We start from the raw sequence: 21928 nt of genomic DNA on the forward strand, positions 1-21928 counted from the left end.
GGTAGCGTTGGCCTGGCGGCCTGGGGTACAACTGGAAGCATCCGAAGGTCCCGGCAAAGCATGAGTCGACTGGTAACAACAAAACAACTTGTTTATTTTAACATCGCAAAGAGTTGGCGGTCAGGTTGACCGAAGTAGAGAGACGGGAGAGCACTTTACTCAGCAGAAGAAATCGGAGCCCTCCTTTTGGCGTCCGGGGGCAGCTGTCTTTATACTCTCGCAGTTGAGGGCAAGAAGGAACCCCTCAATAGACGAGCACGTGAACGTACAATGTCGTAGCGCTGTCGTAGCACAATGTCGTAGCACAATGTCGTAGCACAATGTCGTAGCACACTGTCGTAGCGCTGCCGGTCGGGCACAATGTCTGTAATGAGAGGGTGATCCTTTGCGGTCGCATCGCCGCAGTCGCGCCTGGAAACACCTGGCGGGGAGCGTTGCGGCGACGACGATCGGGCCAAAATGTCTGCCGCCCCGCCGCAGTCGCGCCGGCAAAACCACGTGTCGCAGGCGAAACGCAACAGACCGCCCCTCCGGGGGAAGGAGATCCCGATGGACAGGGGACTGCATCCGCTGTCCGGAGGGATGTCGCTCGATGATGCTCATAACCGAAGTCGGGCGTCCCTCGACGTTTCTTGAGCGCAGCGCACAGAGAAGGCCTCGTTCTCTCGTTCAGGTTCGCACGGGACACTGCAAAGTGACTTCGGGAGAGTTCACATTTTTGTTCTCGTTCCCGGCAAGCGTTAGAACTACGCTGAAACTCAACCGCTCAGTCAGCAAGCACGGCACAACCCTCACTAAGCCCTGCCAGGCTCTTTCCCCTTTTTATACCACTGCCTAGTTCCTTACAGTAGTCTAGCATCACTCAGAACGCGTCCACAAATTGAAAAATTGCACTAGAAAGCATATCATCACTTTGAAACACTAAACAAAAGCAATATGTTAAAAAAAATCCTGCCTCAGGAAGAAAAACATCAGTAACAAACAATTTTGAGGCTGATTCCTACGTTAGGGGCTTCGACTTAAGCCATCGGCGTTACCGTTGAGACTCCCCTTTTTGTAACGCACCTCAAAGGAATATTGCTGCAAAGCGAGGCTCCAGCGCAGGAGGCGGCCATTTTTGGGAGAGATGGTCTGCAGCCATTGGAGAGGGCAGTGATCCGTCTCAATGATAAACCTCGAGCCGGCTAGATAGCATGACAATTTCTGAACGGCCCACACGAGACATGCACACTCTTTCTCGGTGGCGCTATACGCCTGCTCACGACTGGTCAGCTTACGACTAGCATACAGGACGGGGTGTTCTACTTCTCCATTTTCTCGTTGGCACAGTACAACGCCCATGCCTCGCTCACTAGCATCGCACTGAACAATGAACCCTTTTGTATAGTCTGGCGATCGTAGCACAGGCTGGCTCGTTAGGGCACTCTTTAGGGCGCTAAAAGCTCTTTCCTTTGTCTCGTCCCAGACGACTGTTTGAGGCTCTGTCTTTCTTAGAGCATCCGTCAGGGGAGCCGCGATATCAGAGTACCTAGGGATGTACCTCTGTTAGTAGCCGGCGACACCCAAGAACGACCGAATATCGGTCTTGGTGCGCGGTTGCGGAAAGTCTCGCACAGCGGCCACTTTTATTTCAGAGGGGCGGCGACGACCCTGACCAATCACGTGACCGAGGTAGACAACCTCGGCCTGTGCTAACTGGCACTTAGGAGCCTTGACTGTCAAGCCCGCTTCGCGCAGGCGGGTTAGCACTGCCCGCAAGTGTGTCATATGCTCAGACCACGATGCGGAGAATATCGCTACGTCGTCTAGATACGGTAAAGCGAATTCTTGCTGTCCCCGCAACACTTTATCCATGAGGCTTGAAAAACAGTATGGCGCGTTCTTCAAACCAAAACTCAACACTTTAGGACGGAATGTTCCCATTGGTGAAATGAACGCCGCATACCTACTAGCCTCTTCTGTAAGTGGAACCTGCCAATAACCCCTGACAAGATCTAGGGTGGAAATAAACTGAGCGCTACTAACTTTCTCAAGGCGCTCCTCGATGTTAGGGATCGGATAAATTTGATCCTTAGTGATGGAATTAAGCCTGCGGTAGTCGACGCAAGGACGAGGTTCCTTGCCCGGTACCTCAACTAAAATCAAAGGGGAGGTATAATCACTCTCACCTGCCTCAATAACACCGAGCTGTAGCATTTTCTTTACCTCAGCCTCCATAATATCGCTCTGGCGGGGTGACACCCGATACGCCTTGGATCGTACTGGCTCTGGGGAGGTAAGTTCTATATCATGAGTAAGTACAGAAGTCCTACCAGGCCTCTCAGAGAACAGACCTTGAAACTCTTGTAATAGCTGGTGTAGTTCGGTTTTCTGCTCGGGCGACAGCGGTGCTTTACTGATAAGGTCACTAATGACTTGACCGGTGTCTTCCCTGTTCGTCACTGAGCCTAGTCCCGGAAGCTCGACCGGAAGCTCTTCAGGAACGTTTACCATCATGCACACCACTGCTTCCCTTTGCCTATAAGGTTTGAGCAGATTACAGTGGTAAACTTGCTGTGCTTTCCGCTTTCCTGGCAGACTTACCACGTAGTTAACGTCCGACAGTTTCTTAACAATTCGTGCTGGGCCCTCCCACTGCACGTCTAGTTTGTTGTTTAGCGATGTGCGCAATATCATGACCTCATCGCCCACCTCAAAACGACGGGCCCTGGCGGTCCGATCATAATAAACCTTGGCCCTCTGCTGGGCCTTTGTCATTGCTTCACCTGACAACTCCTGTGCCCTTCTTAAGCGTTCGAGGAGCTTAAGTACGTACTCCACCACGACTGGGTCGTCGCCCCTACCTTCCCACGATTCTCGAAGCATGCGAAGCGGAGATCGAAGCGAGCGACCATACACCAGTTCAGCTGGCGAAAACCCCGTAGCTGCATGCGGCGCGGTTCTTAATGCAAACATCACCCCAGGCAGACACAGCTCCCAGTCAGTTTGATGTTCAAAACACAAGGCTCTCAACACGCGCTTCATGACGGAGTGGAGCTTCTCAACGGAATTCGACTGTGGGTGGTACACTGAGCTGTGTAACAGCTTTACCCCACACCTTTCGAGAAAAGTTGTCGTCAAAGCGCTAGTAAACACTGTGCCCTGATCTGATTGGATTTCCGCAGGGAAACCAACTCGCGCAAATATGGACAGTTGTGCATTAACTATCTCAACTGAGCTGAGTTCTTTAAGCGGCACTGCTTCAGGGAACTTTGTCGCTGGGCAGATCACAGTCAAAATGTGTCTGTACCCCGTGGCTGTTACCGGCAGAGGTCCCACTGTATCAATAACGAGCCGTCTAAAAGGCTCCGTAATGATAGGTACCAATTTCAACGGCGCCCTCGATTTGTCCCCTGGTTTGCCCACCCGCTGACAGGTGTCACATGACCTCACGAAGTGGTCTGCGTCCCGAAAACACCCTGGCCAATAGTACTCTTGCAAGAGACGGTCCTTAGTTTTCTTAACTCCTAGGTGTCCGGACCACGAACCCCCGTGCGACAAGCGCAACAGATCAGGACGATAGCATTGAGGAACGATCAGCTGATCGAACTCCACTCCTCTGCGGTCTAGATACTTCCGGTACAGGACTCCACCTCTTTCCACAAAACGCGCATTTTTCCTGGCGATACCTTCCTTGACATTGCAGCGTATGTTTTCTAGGCTACCATCCTTCTTTTGCTCGGCTATCAAAGCCGACCGGCTGACTTTTAGCAACCTATCAAGTCCGTCTGACGTAGGCGCGATGAGCAAATCTGTAGATAGCTCTTCTAACTTTCCCTTATCGGGCATTTCCTCTCCAGTATCTGGCGCCTTCAACGCTACAGACTCAAGTTTATTCAGTTCGGGCGTGCTCTGAATATCAGCTTGCTGCGCCTCTGACCCTTTTTCGTTGTTTGATAACGTCGGCCCCGCAACTACCGCCTTTGCAGCGAGCTCCCGAACCTTCGATCTGGTTAAGGCCTGAACACTAGCTTCACCAAACAAAAGCCCCTTCTCGCGCAGGAGGTGATCGGACCTGTTTGAAAATAGGTACGGGTACTGGGGTGGCAGCATAGATGACACTGCCGCCTCTGTCTCAAGCGCTCCGAAAGGTCCTTCAATAAGCACCTTTGCTACTGGCAGACACACGCTATGAGCTTCCACGGCTTGCTTGATCCATGCGCACTCGCCCGTGAACATATGGGGTTCTACATAAGACGGGTGAACTACATCCATCGTAGCTGCGGAATCGCGAAGCACTCGGCACTCTTTCCCGTTCACGAGGAGGTCTCGCATGTAAGGCTCGAGAAGCTTCATGTTCTCGTCAGTGCTGCCTATTGAAAAAAACACAACTTTTGGTGTTGTTTCCGGACACTGCGCCGAAAAGTGACCCGGCTTCTGGCACGTATAACAAACGCGCGCTCGCCTCATCTCGAACCGCTTTCTGCGTTTGGCTGCCGCCGTCTCTTTACGTTTGGTCGGACTGCTTTCACTCGCATCCTCACTACGCGTGTCCCCCTTTAATCTCATGGGCGTGAACCTCGGCCTCTCAAACTTCGAGCCAAATTCACCCTTTTGACCGTCCTTAGCTCCGCGAGCCCGACGCGTCACAAACTCCTCGGCTAGCTCAGCGGCTTTAGCCACCGTACAAACGTCTGGCCTATCCAAGACCCAGTATCGCACGTTCTCCGGTAACCGACTATAAAACTGTTCTAGCCCGAAGCACTGCAGAACTTTATCGTGGTCACCGAACGCTTTCTCTTCTTTGAGCCACTCCTGCATGTTTGACATAAGCTTGTACGCAAACTCTGTGTATGACTCACTTCTGCTTTTCTCATTTTCCCGAAACTTCCGACGGAACGCCTCCGCAGACAGCCGGTACTTTTTTAGCAGACTCGATTTTACTTTGTCGAAATCCTCTGCCTCCTCTCTATCCAAGCGAGCGACTACGTCGGCCGCCTCGCCGGGTAACAAAGTGAGCAAGCGCTGTGGCCACGTTTCCTGAGAGAACCCCTGCTTCTCGCACGTTCGCTCAAAGTTAACCAGGAACAAACCAATGTCCTCTCCAAGCTTAAACGGCCGCATCAGGTCAGTCATTTTGAACAATACGCGTTCTCCTGCACCGTGTGCCTGACTTCCATTACGAGCGCGTTCCATCTCTACCTCAAGACGCTTCATTTCCAAAGCGTGTTGACGGTCACGCTCTTGTTGCTCTCGCTCTTTCTGTTCTTTACGTTCACGCTCTTCTTTTTCTTTCTGTTCTTTAAGTTCGCGCTCTTCTTTTTCTTTTTGCTCTTTAAGTTCGCGCTCCTGTCTTTTTGCAGTCTCCCTCTCTTAAATGGTCTCAAGGCATTCCGACAGCTCGTCATCCTCAGCCTCTAACTCAAGAATAGCCTTTAGCAGTTCTGGTTTTCTGAGTTTGTCCGAGACATCCAGACCCAACTCTCTTGCAAGCTCCAACAATTTCGGTTTGCGCAACGACTTCAAATCCATGGCTGCTCTGAATGCTGCTTTCTCTACTGCTTACTATTGTCTTGCCGCAAACTAACCCGGCAGCAACGACAACCACAATTACCAGCTCTGTTTCTGACACTTAACAAAAGCCTGGCAAAGCTCAGAAGAAGAAAGTCCCGCACTCACCAAACCTCGCAGGCAGGAATTCCGCGCAGTCGTTCCGCTGCAGGCAACCAGTCGTCACACAGGGCTCGTTGCACTGCTCCCGGATCGTCGTTGAGCTGCTCAGCATACAGTCAACTGCATCTCTTCGCTGCTGGCCTCCGTTGTCGCGATCTCACCGCTGGCAGACAGTTGTTTGGAGTCGGAGGCGATCTCACCGCTGCCAACCAGATGTTTGGATCGCCCCGCTGGTGCGATCTGTTGGGAACTCGGCGCTGACGCCCGTGGTTGTACCTGGGTCGCAAGCCCCAAGGGTAGCGTTGGCCTGGCGGCCTGGGGTACAACTGGAAGCATCCGAAGGTCCCGGCAAAGCATGAGTCGACTGGTAACAACAAAACAACTTGTTTATTTTAACATCGCAAAGAGTTGGCGGTCAGGTTGACCGAAGTAGAGAGACGGGAGAGCACTTTACTCAGCAGAAGAAATCGGAGCCCTCCTTTTGGCGTCCGGGGGCAGCTGTCTTTATACTCTCGCAGTTGAGGGCAAGAAGGAACCCCTCAATAGACGAGCACGTGAACGTACAATGTCGTAGCGCTGTCGTAGCACAATGTCGTAGCACAATGTCGTAGCACACTGTCGTAGCGCTGCCGGTCGGGCACAATGTCTGTAATGAGAGGGTGATCCTTTGCGGTCGCATCGCCGCAGTCGCGCCTGGAAACACCTGGCGGGGAGCGTTGCGGCGACGACGATCGGGCCAAAATGTCTGCCGCCCCGCCGCAGTCGCGCCGGCAAAACCACGTGTCGCAGGCGAAACGCAACAATACATAGCTATATTAAGCAAAGATAGTAGATTTATCGGCCGTATAAACTTGTAAACACTGGCTTACTCAATATACCTTAACAAGCACGGTGTCAGATTTTTTTTTTTTTAGTTTTCATGTCGCGTTTCATTGGCAGTTTCATTTTATTTTCTTTATTTGGCTTGAAAGTCGACCCTCCCGTTACAATCGTGGTCGTGTTACATTCGATTAAATACGGCATGTAACGCCAGCGAGGAATCTACCGAGTAGGAGATGATGGCCATGAATTTTCTGAGCTTTCTACAATAACGGGGAGAGAATCTGTCAGCTGTTCAGCGTCGTGTCTGCCCATCCCCTTAAGGGGATGAGATAGGAATCTGCAAGCTAACGTTGGAACTCACCACAGTACTGAACAGCTGAATCATTTGGGATGTAAACACTTGAGTTGGACCCTCCGACAGGCTCGATATTAGTCGTTCCATATCTTTTTTCGGCGCTTTTTCGACCGCTACCGCAGTAGCATCGGGGAGGGCTGAGCCTGCACCACGGTGTAAGATATACACTCTCTATACTCTGTTTCAGACAGGTGAAACGCTCTGCTAGCTACGCAAGAAGTTCGGTGACAAGAACGTATCACTACGCGCTTTGCGTCCGTGCCTCTCTGCGCGCAAAGGCGTATGCTCGTGCGAGCTTGCACGTGAGGCAAAAACCAAAAAGAAACGCAATGAAAAAGAAATTGATGTAAAACAACGCATGAAATAACCGTATATGACAGTTTGTTTCTGAGGATTAAAACGTTTTTCGTACAACACTCAGCCTGTACCAAGAACAGTTCCGCACAATTACGATCAAGAATACAGCGTCGCACCCGAGCGTCTGGGAGGACCACGCATTGCGGCTGACGGAGACACTTCTTCCGGCCAACGCGGCGTTTTATTATTTTTTTTTACTTCAATAGCATTTTAAGGTTATGCTGCATCACGTCATTCGCTATCACCCAGCTGGCGTAATCACACCTGACCAACGACCAGGGAAACGCTGAAGTCTCTCGTGCTTGGAAATGAAGTATTAAATCACGGAAAGAACCGATGCCGTTTCGACACTTTCCGTTTGCACTGAAGTAACATTTTGAACTGGCGATGCGCCTTGTTTCTTCATCCGTGAAACGGTAGACAGGTGTCCCTTGATACGGCTGCAAGTTTTGTTCCGGGCCAGACCATTTCTGAAGACGCCAAGTGCCCGCTACAAGCCGCCACAATGGTAACATGGAGCGATTTGATGCGTACAAAACGAGCGATTTTCATTCGGCCAATAGAACCGGGTTCGAACGCCGTCCAGCTGACGCGTCGCGCAGGCGTTCGAGAACGCTCGACCACCTCGAGCACGCCTGTCCATCTAGCCGGGCGGGAGGCCGTGGCCATATTTACCTGAACGCCGCGCCGCCGAACCGCCATCTTGCGCCGCTCCGATGGGGTGTATACGTTCTCGGCGTCGCCCAACGCTTGTTTGGCGTTCTGCGTCGCCGCCAATTCTCGACCGATTTCTTCGGCTTTATCTAAGGTAAAATGTTCTCAGTGAGCCAAAAACTTGTTGGATATGTGGGTTGGCGATTCCATTATTTGATCTCGGATCCGGTCGTCGTACGTAGCATCGAATTTGGAAGCGAGCTATTTCTCCTTGACGACCCTGACGTGTTCCATGAAACGCTCACCCGGCAGTTGCTTGGGCTTCTGAACAGATGTCTCTGCGCCAGGAGTTTGCCGAGAATAACCGATGCAAGAGTTTCAGCAGTTCCTCGTACTTGCTCGTCGTGGCCGTTGCCTCCGTAGTCAACGTACTGGGCGTCTGGGCCGCATTTCGTCATCCCGTTGCAGTGGTAGTTGTCGGCCGTGCCTCAGCCTGTTCTGCCGCGTCGTATTTCAGTTAGCCTTCCCTGCCCAAAACGCTGATGAGAGCCGACGCTCGACACTCGTCCTCCCATCCGCTCCCGCCCGCCGACTTAATGTGTACCTGGAAATTTTGCTTCCATCTGTACCAAGGAATCAGAGGAGGGCCAGGTAAGTCGAGGACCAGAGGAAGGTTTAAAAAGACGCCATTCTGTAGCGTTGCAAGCAGAAGTCTACGGCTAGGGTATCCGAAGGAAGCAGGCAATAGGCGTCTCCGAAGATGACCCCAGACGAAGAGGGCCTAGGCCGACGCCATCTGAAGCATTCTGAGAAGCTCCGAAGGCATGCGAGGAAAGAGTATAGGAGCGAAGTAGATAAGTAACATTGTCACTTACGGCATTTGAGACAGCAGGTTCTTCTAAATCCTCGTCGCCATTCTGTACCGTCGCACCCAAAGCCGGCCGACGGAGGGGCCTCGCGTCCGAGAGGACGACGCAATGAAGTTGGCGGAGACGCTTGTACCGGGTGAGAAAGCCTGGCCAACGTGGCGTTTATTGGACTTGCATAGCATTTCAAGGGCATGTTCCGTCATGCCACTGGCTATCACACAAGTGGCGTGATCACACCTCATTGGTGGCCCTCAGGTGGCGTGATCACACCTCATTGGCCTATTGAATTCATACAAACGCACAGACATGGAGGTCGTGGCTCCATCATGCGATCGCTGCAGATAATTGTAGCGCGTGATACTTATGACGCCAGAGCGCAGCACGAGTCAAGGAAGAACATCAATTTCTAAGTGCGGACACAGCCACTGCAACACGCAACTCTAGCCTCCACAGCGTTGCACCTGATTTTCCGAGACGGAGTATAGCTGAGGACACTCGCGAGACGCTCTCGACGCGATGAAGTAGCAACAACGCGCGTCCACCGGCCCGGATGACGGAAGCGGATACCTATCGGCGGGACGACGCCTAATTATTGCCAAGAATCAAGCTAAAACCACCCAACACCTACACAAACGCCCCAGAGTTGCAGCGCTTACCTTGAAATGCTCTCCTTGATGAAGCGTCGAGCCTACAGAGAGGAGTAGAAGGGTCCTGGAACACGAGCACCGAACAGACGAATGGTTGGTTGCGGCAATGGGGGCTTGCCTCGAGGGCTTGTTCCACGCGCCCGTGCCAGCGCAAGATACGATCTACTAGATGTATATGTAGAGCCTAGATGTTAGCGATGATGATGATGATGATGTAGCTTCAATTAATGGCACCAATTAATGGGGTGATAGGCCACGAACCGGGTGGTACTACGATTGAAAAATGAAAGAATTTAGTTAATAAATCAGTGATTAAATAAATAGTAAAAAAGGAAAATAAATGAATAATCGAAGACAAGAAATGAATCGATAGTAAATGAAATAATGAGTGTACAACGAGGTAGTCACCACTGCGTAGATAGGGATATAGTAAGGCAAACCTATTAATAAAATACATAAAGGATAGCAGTAAAAATGAGCAAGTAAAATTTCGAATAATAATATTATTAATATAGCTGTGAATTTGTGTTTTTACTTTGAATTTTTCTTATTTATAGCTTACTCAATGAGAAATATATCAGTCATGACAAACTAGAAATATTAATAAGGTAATCTTGTGTCACAGAGGAAATTCTAACTGGCTTGGCAAGCGTTCCTGTGGCTGTGTCCTGATACCGCTGCTGCAAGTGAAGGTATAACAGTATTGCATAAAGGCCGTCCTAGATTTCGAAGGGGAAGTTGTGAACATCGTTTTCGATGAGTAGAAAACCGCCGACATGATAACAAAAAGTGATCGATGGATTCCGGCTCATTGTAGAGGTAGCATAAAGGGGATACTGCCAGACCACATCTGTGCCAGTAAAAATCAAGCGGTGGAATACGGCAACGCAGCCTTGTATATGATACTTTGAATTGCCAGTTAGAATACCATTGTCGGTTCCAAGAATAACTTGCATGCATAAAGTATGCATATGTTGTTAATGAGAGTTTTTTTTGTCTTTGGTCAAAGAAAACTGCCTATATTTGGCTGCAGTGAAATGCGCAGTTGCCGGCAGCACAGATGTACTCCATTCTGGCGGACTGGCCAAGAACCGGGTAGAGCAATATAGAAATAAGAAAAATATTTATAGATCATTGTAACAAGATTTGTGAATGGGTATATGCGAAATATTAGATAGATATTAGCGCATGATTTTAATAGAATGAAGGAATAAAAGAATAAAAAGAATACCTAATCGATTTTGTAGAAATAAGGAAACCTCCTGTTCTGATTCTATAGCCCAAATCTTTCTGCTCTTACGACGAAGTCCTGGATGGTATCGCCAACCTTACTTTCGTTGTGCCCAAGGGTCGAGGCCCCACAAAATAGTCAATTTTGAGCATTTATGTCTGATCTAAGAAGGCGTAACGGTGTTTCTGATGCTGGTTCTTGCAATTCAGAATGTCTTTGACAATCAATAAGGAAAACGATCTAATGTTTCATGTTTCCCGCAAGAGATACAGTTCGGTGAGGGATCTAGACCCCAGAACGCCTACACAGGTTGTCCTGCATAACTTGAGCCAAGGTTTTAAAAATGAAAGGCACTCCGGAAGCAAGTTGAACCATATGCCTAACGTTGGCACTGGCCTAGAGTTACTCAGGCTACTCTTGATTTTCCACTTAACTAAAGGATCTGTTATGTTTAATCAATCAACTTTTTAAGTATTGGCTGCAGACCCCAAGTGTGGTACGCAAAGCTGTAGAGCACCTTGAGAAACCTGTCAATGTATTGTTTCCTACACGATATATCTCACATGTTCCTTTTTTCCACGTTTGAAAGAAAGCTCGTTTAATATTTAAAGAAATGCCACGTGATGGGGCGCTTGCGCACATACATGGAGAATATCTATGCTTGCGCAGTTTTAATGTGATGCCCTCAAGCGTGCGATGGATGAACAAGGTCGGCCGGCAGCGAGACTGACCCGCGACAGGGCGTTATGCCTGGTGTAGGTATCTGGGCATGGGGCTCTTATCGCATGACGGTGCAAGTGTATGCTGCTGGCTGAGCGTTGTCCAAGCGATAAAGCGGCTAAGGCCACGAAAAAGAAAAGACGAAAGCAGGATTTTGATTCTGCTTGAAAGAAGAGCGAAACGCGTGGGAACGATGAAAGGCGATGAGGGTTGCTGCAATTTTGCCTTTGTGCACAAATGACCTTGTAGTAGTTTTCGAATTGAAGACGTAAGTAAGACGTAGAATTGAAGACGTAGGTAACTTAGAACTCATGCTTTGACAATGCCCCGCGTTACGCGACGGCGTCACATCGTCCAAACGGGAGGATGCCCTAAGCAGCCGTGATCTTGAAGCACAGAAACGGGCTGTCCATCGGGCCCGCGATGCAGCAGAGAGGCTCGGCCTTTCTGTACCGACGTGAGAGCGGCCCGCTACGTGCTGACACGCGTTCCGAAGTATCAGAATAAAGGTTTACCATACCACGCCATCAACAACATTTCTTTCTCTGACAAGGAGACTGACGGCCAAGTAACATAATTTATTTTCCTAATGTCTGCAGCTTACTCAATTTCTGTGGTGAGCTGGTCATTCTTTACGGCCAGTGAATGAGTGCAGACAAACAGGCTTGCATCCGCAGCGTGCGCAATGCGAGGCAAGGTCGCCTGATAAGGCTAGTTTCTCAACATTACACCAGTGCTCATGTAATCGCTCGTTGATGCACCTGCCTCTCCGTCCCGCATACTCCTTGGCACAGGCAAACGAGAGTGTGATAAAGAGTATGTCGCCGTCCTTCCGCGCTACTGTGTAGGGCCCTAGCAACTAGCCCACCATGCAAGCTGTCCTTTTGAAAGCCACCATCACTGGTGGTCCCGGCAGTTTACGATTTGGAGCAATTTTTCGGAGTAGGAAAAATGACGTTGTAGCGCAGTTTAGGAGAAGCCAAAGCTGCACTTTGGAGCAGTTCTGGAGGGGAAAATTTTGCCTTTTTGGAACACTTGGAGTAATCTGTAGCCAATTGGTGAAGCTTGTTATTGCTGTGCAATCAGTAAGTGCTGCTGAACAGTGAAGCAAGACAATGTCAACAACGACCAAGTAGGCTTGCCTCAATACCACGGACGGCATACCGTGCACAGTATGTTGCAAACCTAACCTCTTTTTTTTTTGGCTGGGCAAGGAACCTAATATTGTAAACAATTAAATAAAACAAAGATATCCACCGAACCTTCCCTCCGCCCAGCGACAAGCTGGTCAGGGCGCAGGCGGCGGCCCTCAGACAACTGCAGACGCTCATGTACCCTAACCCGACACAATACCACAGGCTCTACCCAGGTATATACCCGACAAATGTACGCAAGGTCTGCCACACTGATATAGCCACTTTAACTCACATGCTCTGGCACTGTAACAAAAACCCGCACGGTGATAACTCCGGAACCCTTCCGCCGTGGCGGGCCACTCTCTTGCGCAGCCGCCGAATCAGTGACCTGGCTGGACGCACAGCTTTAGAGATGCCACAACTCTCTGAATTTGTATATACGCATCTCTTCCTTATACCATCATTGGGGCAGGGTGCCCTTTTCTCTTCTGCAAAAAGGAGAGAGCATATCGTATTCCGTAGGATACCTGCAGTTCATCAGCACGGGATGCGCAAGTGATCCCGCCTGCGCTCGACGCAGGATCGTCTGTTGCCTGATGAGTTCGGGTTGCGGTTCTGGCAGTCTGCACCTTTGCTCTCGGTACATCCGGGTAATTTGCCAGACGGAAGGCCTGCGTGGTTCGGGATCATTTTTTCTTATACGCACTGGGACGCCGACGCCGGATTTCCTACAACGGATTTTCTGTCGGGCCCTTAGCGCTACCGCGTTAAAATTCGTCTCGCAGGTGAAGGAAAATGGCAGTAAATCCTGCCGCGCGAAACGTGGAGCAAGTCGAAAGCGGTACCTGGAGCGATACTTCACCCAGAAGCGGTGGCCATGAACTCACTCACTAAAAGGGGTGAACTAGACTAGGCGTGCTGGAGCAGGGAGATCTGTGCAGGTCTGGAGTGTAGGTCGTGGCCGCAACCAACCATTCGTCTGTTCGGTGCTCCTGCTCCAGGACCCTTCTACTCCTCTCTGTAGGCTCGAAGCTTCATCAAGGAGAGCATTTCAAGGTAAGCGCTGCAACTCTGGGGCGTTTGTGTAGGTGTTGGGTGGTTTTAGCTTGATTCTTGGCAATAATTAGGCGTCGTCCCGCCGATAGGTATCCGCTTCCGTCATCCGGGCCGGTGGACGCGCGTTGTTGCTACTTCGTCGCGTCGAGAGCGTCTCGCGAGTGTCCTCACCTATAATCCGTCTCGGAAAATCAGGTGCAACGCTGAGGAGGCTAGAGTTGCGTTTTGCAGTGGCTGCGTCCGCATTTAGAAATTGATGTTCTTGCTTGACTCGTGCTGCGCTCTGGTGTCGTAAGTAGCACTCGCTACTATTATCTGCAGCGATCGCATGATGGAGCCACGACCTCCATGTCTGTGCGTTTGTATGAATTCAATAGGCCAATGAGGTGTGATCACGCCACCTGAGGGCCACCAATGAGGTGTGATCACGCCACTTGTGTGATAGCCAGTGGCATGACGCAACATGCCCTTAAAATGCTATGCAAGTCGAATAAACGCCACGTTGGCCAGGCTTTCTCACCCGGTACAAGCGTCTCCGCCAACTTCATTGCGTCGTCCTCTCGGACGCGAGGCCCCTCCGTCGGCCGGCTTTGGGTGCGACGGTACACAATGGCGACGAGGATTTAGAAGAACCTGCTGTCTCAAATGCCGTAAGTGACAATGTTACTTATCCACTTCGCTCCTATACTTTTTCCTCGCATGCCTTCGGAGCTTCTCCGAATGCTTCAGATGGCATCGGCCTAGGCCTTCTTCGTCTGGGGTCATCTTCGGAGACGCCTATTGCCTGCTTCCTTCGGATACCCTAGCCGTAGACTTCTGCTTGCAACGCTACAGAATGGCGTCTTTTTAAACCTTCCTCTGGTCCTCGACTTACCTGGCCCTCCTCTGATTCCTTGGTACAGATGGAAGCAAAATTTCCAGTTACACATTAAGTTGGCGGGCGGGAGCGGATGGGAGGACGAGTGTCGAGCGTCGGCTCTCATCAGCGTTTTGGGCAGGGAAGGCTAACTGAAATACGACGCGGCAGAACAGGCTGAGACACAGCCGACAACTACCGCTGCAACGGGATGACGAAATGCGGCCCAGACGCCCAGTACGTCGACTACGGAGGCAACGGCCACGACGAGCAAGTACGAGGAGCTGCTGAAACTCTTGGATCGGTTATTCTCGGCAAACTCCTGGCGCAGAGACATCTGTTCAGAAGCCCAAGCGACTGCCGTGTGAGCGTTTCATGGAACCCGTCACGGCCCTCAAGGAGAAACAGCTCGCTTCCAAATTCGATGCTACGTACGACGACCGGATCTGAGATCAAATAATGGAATCGCCAACCTCCATATCCAACAAGTTTTTGGCTCACTGAGAACATTTGACCTTGGATAAAGTCGAAGAAATCGGTCGAGAATTGGCGGCGACGCAGAACGCCAACCAAGCGTTGGGCGACTCCGAGAACGTTCAGCCCGTCGGAGCGGCGCAAGATGGCGGTTCGGCGGCGCGGCGTGCAGGTAAATATGGCCATGCCCTTCCTCCCGGCAGGATGGACCGGCGTACTCGAGGTGGCCGAGCGTTCTCGAACGCCTGCGCGACGCGTCAGTAGGACGGCGTTCGAACCAGGTGCAATCGGCCGAATGAAAATCGCTCGTTCTTCTACGCATCAAGTCGGTCCATGTTACCATTGTGGCGGCTTGTGGCGGGCACTTGGCGTCTTCAGAAATTGTCTGGCCCGGAATAAAACTTGCAGCCGTATCAAGGGACACGTGTCTACCGTTTCACGGATGAAGAAACAAGGCGCATCGCCAGTTCAAAATGTTACTTCAGTGCAAACGGAAAGTGTCGAAACGGCATCGGTTCTTTCCGTGATTTAATACTTCATTTCCAAGCACGAGAGACTTCAGCGTTTCCCTGGTCGTTGGTCAGGTGTGATTACGCCAGCTGGGTGATAGCGAATGACGTGATGCAGCATAACCTTAAAATGCTATTGAAGTAAAAAAAAAATAATAAAACGCCGCGTTGGCCGGAAGAAGTGTCTCCGTCAGCCGCAATGCGTGGTCCTCCCAGACGCTCGGGTGCGACGCTGTATTCTTGATCGTAATTGTGCGGAACTGTTCTTGGTACAGGCTGAGTGTTGTACGAAAAACGTTTTAATCCTCAGAAACAAACTGTCATATACGGTTATTTCATGCATTGTTTTACATCAATTTCTTTTTCATTGCGTTTCTTTTTGGTTTTTGCCTCACGTGCAAGCTCGCACGAGCATACGCCTTTGCGCGCAGAGAGGCACGGACGCAAAGCGCGTAGTGATACGTTCTTGTCACCGAACTTCTTGCGTAGCTAGCAGAGCGTTTCACCTGTTTGAAACAGAGTATAGAGAGTGTATATCTTACACCGTGGTGCAGGCTCAGCCCTCCCCGATGCTACTGCGGTAGCGGTCGAAAAAGCGCCGAAAGAAGATATGGAACGACTAATATCGAGCCTGTCGGAGGGTCCAGGTCAAGTGTCTACATCCCAAATGATTCAGCTTTTCAGTACTGTGGTGAGTTCCAACGTTAGCTTGCAGATTCCTATCTCATCCCCTTAAGGGGATGGGCAGACACGACGCTGAACAGCTGACAGATTCTCTCCCCGTTATTGTAGAAAGCTCAGAAAATTCATGGCCATCATCTCCTACTCGGTAGATTCCTCGCTGGCGTTACATGCCGTATTTAATCGAATGTAACACGACCACGATTGTAACGGGAGGGTCGACTTTCAAGCCAAATAAAGAAAATAAAATGAAACTGCCAATGAAACGCGACATGAAAACTAAAAAAAAAAAAAATCTAACACCGTGCTTGTTAAGGTATATTGAGTAAGCCAGTGTTTACAAGTTTATACGGCCGATAAATCTACTATCTTTGCTTAATATAGCTATGTATACTAATTTGCTATCGCAATTGTTGCTTCGCCTTTTGGGCAAAACTGCGACTTTTTCGTGCATGATGTCGCGGCGTGTCACAGAGAACACGTCCTCATTGAAATTAACGCCAACCAAGAAACGCGAGGGCAGCCTCTTTGTCCTCAACCTATGCAGTTCGCCGGGAGAGCCGTAACGTTTCGGGGCCCTGTAAAAATATGCATATCCTACGCAATGAGAGAATCGATGTAAGCGAAGCTTCGTCTGCTGTTTGCGTTGATTGGCGGTGATATATTGACCGCATACGACAGTCGTGATGTGATGTGCAATGTTACCCTGGCTGCTCTGCTCGACGCTTTCTGCGAGCCTTCGTCTCCTCGGCGTTGAGTGCACGCTTTGGCGCCATTGTGGGTTCTAGCGTTGTGCGTCGCAGAACTGCCTGCTTTTTCTCTATTTCCTCGCTAACATTCTCCCCGCCTGCTCCCTTCGCTGTCTTTGCTGCTGCAATGAGCACGGAGACAACCGCGGCAGCTCCCGCACTCCATTTGTGGGGCGTCGCGCCTAGTTACGGCGTACAGAGGGCATTGTTCACAGGCGATGCGCCGTAAATGTTGACACGAGCTTTTTGGGTCGTCTTTGTGCCACACTCCTGTCATGTACGCTAAAGGCCCAGTGTCGCGAAAAATCCGCTGTGGACGCCGCGGGCATCGCTAGGCGAATAATCAGTCTGAACCACAACCACGCAGGCACTCCACGTGGCGCATACCTTGTCTTACATTCTTTACAAAGTTACTCCTCGGGATTTTGAAAGTTACAGCTCATAAACGTCTGTCGTGGAACAGAACGCCGACGGTGCACGCGTTTCATGATTTTCTGACAAGGCCACACCTCAGCCACGTCCCAACGCGGCCGGCGTTAGTTTAAGGCGCGCGTCTGGTCTGCGTCTCGACGTGGCCGGCGTTAAGGCGGCATGCAAGACCACAGCAGCAGAGTTGCAGCAGCGGAAAGTCGCAGAAAGAGGCAACGAAAGCTTCGCTTTAAAAGCATGCGCTGACGGTTTTTTGTTTTCGCGACAATGTTTTCTTGACTATCGTTCTCAAAATTCCGACGAATAACTTTGACAGAATGTAAGCCCAGGTATGAGTAACTTTAGCATTAGAATGATGGGGCAATATAACTCGCACATGCCGCATGTCATATAGCAAGGCGTGGTATATGGCATAAACATACCTAAATATGTGCGGAAGCTTGTGCTCGAGGTCGGCGCACGGCCATCGCCGGATTTTCGGCGTAACGAGGCCCGAAAGCTATCCCTGTAAAAGAGAGCGCTTGAGAGAAAGGCGACTTCGCGCTCGGCTTGTGAACTCCACGCGCCGCGCAAAATTTCAAAACTTGGCTGAGGTGTTCACAGAAATGTATGCTATCTGCCGACTGTTTTTTCAGCGAGCCCTTGGGGCGGCTCGGGAACTTGTTAGGTATGTCCCGGCTTGAATATGTTTCACCATGTTTTTCAGCACGCCGTGAACAACCCTGGTTTTGAGTTTTCTGTGAAGGCCAACGGCCATCTTGTAGCCACAGAGGACAAGATAAACGACATCAATGTGCAAAACTATGGGAAAGGGGTAAGTGATTGCTTTCTGTTAATTCAAATACACTTCCCTGGTTTTTGTCACACACTGTTAGTGTATATGCCAACTCTGCCAATATTACGTAACGTTTACGAATTTCGAGGCACCTAAGCGGGACCTGATCTACTTACGTGTTTATCGAAGTAGAGAAAATCATTCGAACTTAAAATACGCTATTTAATAAACACTTTGTCACGAAAAGTACTTCGATGCGTTTCACCAGAAGTGGATTTATTGGCAATGAAACGTGGCGTTCGCGGTGCATCCGCTCCTCTTTCAATGCCTTTCACTGCCAAGGTTACGACAGAGCGAGGCGTGCTCACAAGGCACCGCCGTCTATAAGTCACCGTGGCGCGCAGTTCACGTTTGAATTTGGATGTTAATGTAGACGCCACTGCCCCCGATTTTAGTGACTGCGACGCGCCAAACGTAAGCCAAACGCGGTTGTCATGAGCGAGCAGCCCAGCGTTGAGCCAGTGGACTTGTCGGGGTACCCCGCCGTATCTGCGCTACGTAGCAGACCGCAGCAACACGCAGATGTAGTGCATATTGCGCAGCGTTTGCTTTGTGCCCGACAGGGCCCGTGTGCGTCCTCGCGCTCATACGATCCAGTCTGACCATGCTGCGTGGTGCGGACCGGCTTTGTCCTCTGCCTGCGTGACTAGCGAATAGTAGCCACATGCAAGTGCATTGTAAAACGAAAGTTTTATGCCCGAGTACTTCCTGTAACGGATGCCACATATATTACCCATGCGCTACAAAGGTCGTCGCGTATTTTTCATTCTAGAGTAGTCCAGTCATACTTTGCCCGCACTAGAATCTTTCAGAAATCAATTTTCCCACTTACGAGCGAAGAATGGAATCATTTACCAGAATGTATTGTTGAATGCATATCTCATGTTTCATATGAAAATATATTGAAAAACATCTTTTGTAATCCTTCTCCTGCTTGGGCAGCATTGCTGCCTGCAGTATTGTGTAAATAAATAAATAAACAATGGATGTAACGCTGGCACTAAGGAGTAAAATCGCTGGCTTGTTGCAGCACTGTGGAAGCTGCACAAATTCTTAGTTGATAGGAACGCCGAGTGGCCACCGACATGTGCTCATTCGCGCCACCTCGTCTGCGCAGCGTCTGCTTACAGTATGATAAATGGCAATGTATGTAAGAATAATGAGCGAAGAATACGAGGCTGAAAATACCTGTACGTTTTGATCATAAAGTGAATACAAAATGAAATTTATTTTAGAAGTGAGTAAACCATGCGCATGTAATGGCTTGTCTAAAATGACACCCAAAATTGTAATGCTGTCAGGTATTGCTAGGATATGATTACTTAATGATACACCTGTAGTAGGTGGAATTGTTGTTCGAAGGTTATGAAATAAAAAGTGTTTTTGATGGACTGATTCGAAGATAATTTGGTGCTTTAGTGAGCACCACCTGTCGATATTGCCAAGTTCAGCGTTCAACTGATCTTGCATTACTGTTAATCACTACTGAGATGAATAAATGGTAATGTCATCGACATACAAGAGGAACTTGTAACTGGTAAGCACATCGGGTAGATTGTTTATGAACAACAGGAAGCGTAAGGGACCTCATAATACAACCTTGAGGAACACCAAAGTTGGCTGATGAAAGCTGAGAGTTGCCATGTACAACTTGAGACCGATTAGTTAGCTAGCCATGAAGGACCAGTGATGCCGTAGGTCTCTATAATTCACAAAAAAGAATAGAATGGTTCAGAGTACCAAATGCTGTAGTTCGGTCAGTGAATGCTGCTCCCACAATTAGCCCGGTATCTACAGACCAGATTTTTTATGGCCTCGTAGCGCGAGTGTCGGCGTAACCGAGCGAACGAGCACAACAGCGAAGGATCAAAGAGCGACAGGGAGTGCAGCGGAAAATGAAATGTGGCGATAGCGCAGAGATCGCGAGGACGAAAGCGGGGGAGGGGAGGGTGCGGCGAAAGCGTGAGAAGAAAAGCGTAGTGCCCTGCATGACGCGTGCTTTGTGGCGACGATGGCTGCGACGTGGCGCCAGAGTAGAGCGCGTCGTCTGTATGGAGGGAGTGCTGCATGAACGGACGTCGGTCTGCGGTGGCTGCTGTGAATCCCGCCTACGCATCACGATTAGCGAGGCCGTCGCGCCACGCTTCGCTCCGTTTGCAAAGTGCCGCACGAGACAGATTGTCCGCGCCAGCCAATATCTCGTGAAATGGAAACACGTAACCACAGATGAATTTGGTGAAATCTGGTGCCGCTCGCTGGACAGGCCGGACGGACGGACTCCTCGGTAGCGTTCCGTGATTCTCCTCGCACGGGCGTGGCGTGTTCCAGAAGTCGTGGGGCGCTGTTATTGTTGCGGTTTGCTTTTCTCGTACTGGAGCAAGTACTGTTCCAGTAGGACACATGCGACCGGTGAAATGACGCCTCAGGAGAGCACCCGACATTATAATAATGTATCACCAAGCGCGATGTTTATCCATTGCCACGCATCGACGACGCACTGGATCGTCTACAACATGCCAAGTTTTTTTTCTTCGTTGGATCTTAAGTCAGGGTATTGACAAATCGAAGTTGACCAACAGGATCGTGAAAAAACAGCGTTTGTAACCGAAGGGAAGTTCTTCCCTTCGGTCTCTCTTCCGCACCTGCCACCTTTCAGCGGATGATGGATACAGTGCTTGCTGAACTCAAATGGCAAACCTGCCTCGTATACTTGAACGACGTCGTCGAGTTCACGAGCACCTTTGACGAACATCTCACACGACTCGAGTGTGTCCTCGCTGCGATCCATATTGCCGGCCTCACCATCAAGCCTGACAAATGCTACTTTGGGTTCTAAGAGCTCAAGTTTCTTGGCCATGTCGTTGGTCCTCAAGGCGTCCGATCAGACCCCGACAAGTAAGCTGCCGTCGCCGAGTTTTCACCACCCACAGACAAGAAGGCTGTCCAATGCTTCCTTGGTTTATGCGCATATTGTAGGCGCTTCGTCGAGAGATTCTCGAGAATTGCCGAGGCTCTGACACTTCTTACATGCGACGATGTGCCTTTCATTTGGGCGGACGACCAGCAGCAGTCGTTCAATGAATTGCGCAAGCGTTTGCAAGAGGCCCCCATTCTTGCTCATTTAGACGAAGACGCTGACACTGAAATTCATACTGACGCCAGCAATTCTGGTCTCGGCGCAGTTCTTGTGCAGTGGCAAGCTGGAGCGGAACAAACCATTGCTTATGCAAGCCGCAGTCTCCCCAAGGCTGAGAAAAACTTCTCAACCACTGAAAAAGAATGCTTAGTAGTTGTGTGGGCAATTAGTAAATTCCGACCCTACTTGTACGGTAGAACATTTAAGGCAGTCAGTGACCACCACGCGCTGTGCTGGCTTGCCAACCTCAAGGATCCTTCAGGCAGACTAGCACGTTGGAGCCTGCGCCTACTAGAGTAAGACATTACAGTTGTATACCGATCTGGAAGGAAGCACAGTGACGCTGATTGTCACGCGCACCACTCCCTACAACGCCATCGGACCCTGACCATCACTTGCCATTTGTCGGCGTTATCGACTCGATAAAGATGGCTGAGCACCAGCGCGCTGACCCTGAGCTGCTGCCGCTGATCGAGCACCTTCAAGGAGTTGAAGGTGCTTTACCGCAATCGCTCGTGCGTGGCTTATCATACTACTTGCAGAACAACGTCCTTTACAGCAAAAACTGCGGAAGCGGTCCCAATACGTACCTCCTTGTCGTGCCATCGGCACTGCGCCAAGACATTTTGCAAGCCTGCCATGATGAGCCTTGCCTGGGACACCTGGGATTCGCTAAGACATTAGCAAGGATACGACAGAAGTATTACTGGCCCCGGCTTTATTATTCTGTACAACGGTACGCGATTGTCAGCGCCGCAAG

At 50.2% G+C, this 21928-nt stretch overlaps 3 protein-coding genes across 7 annotated transcripts in view; 1 reads left to right on the forward strand and 2 right to left on the reverse strand.

The window, feature by feature from the left end:
- Positions 1-21928, reverse strand: part of LOC142575555 (uncharacterized) — a 426302-nt gene that overhangs the window by 246502 nt on the left and 157872 nt on the right. The gene's annotated exons all lie outside the window — the stretch shown is intronic.
- LOC142575568 (uncharacterized) overlaps positions 1-21928 on the reverse strand; it is a 114543-nt gene that overhangs the window by 5434 nt on the left and 87181 nt on the right. The window contains exons 1-2 of one of the 5 annotated variants that reach the window (XM_075685034.1): positions 9366-9776; positions 6836-6972 (exon numbers count right to left, since the gene is read on the reverse strand). The exons of 1 other annotated variant lie outside the window; for it this stretch is intronic. The gene's annotated coding sequence lies outside the window, so the exon portion shown is untranslated. Of the gene's footprint in view, positions 1-6835; positions 6973-8715; positions 9313-9365; positions 9777-21928 lie in introns of those variants that run through there. 3 more of the 5 variants (XM_075685033.1, XM_075685036.1, XM_075685032.1) reach the window with 3 other exon arrangements.
- LOC142575559 (uncharacterized) overlaps positions 13952-21928 on the forward strand; it is a 45621-nt gene continuing 37644 nt past the window's right edge. Inside the window, exon 1 of the mRNA XM_075685007.1 lies at positions 13952-14149. Coding sequence (XP_075541122.1) covers positions 14145-14149 — 5 coding nt within the window. The 5' untranslated portion in view covers positions 13952-14144. The remainder of the gene's footprint in view (positions 14150-21928) is intronic.

Source organism: Dermacentor variabilis, chromosome 3 (genome assembly GCF_050947875.1).
Source record: "Dermacentor variabilis isolate Ectoservices chromosome 3, ASM5094787v1, whole genome shotgun sequence".
In the NCBI taxonomy this organism is placed as follows: domain Eukaryota; kingdom Metazoa; phylum Arthropoda; class Arachnida; order Ixodida; family Ixodidae; genus Dermacentor; species Dermacentor variabilis.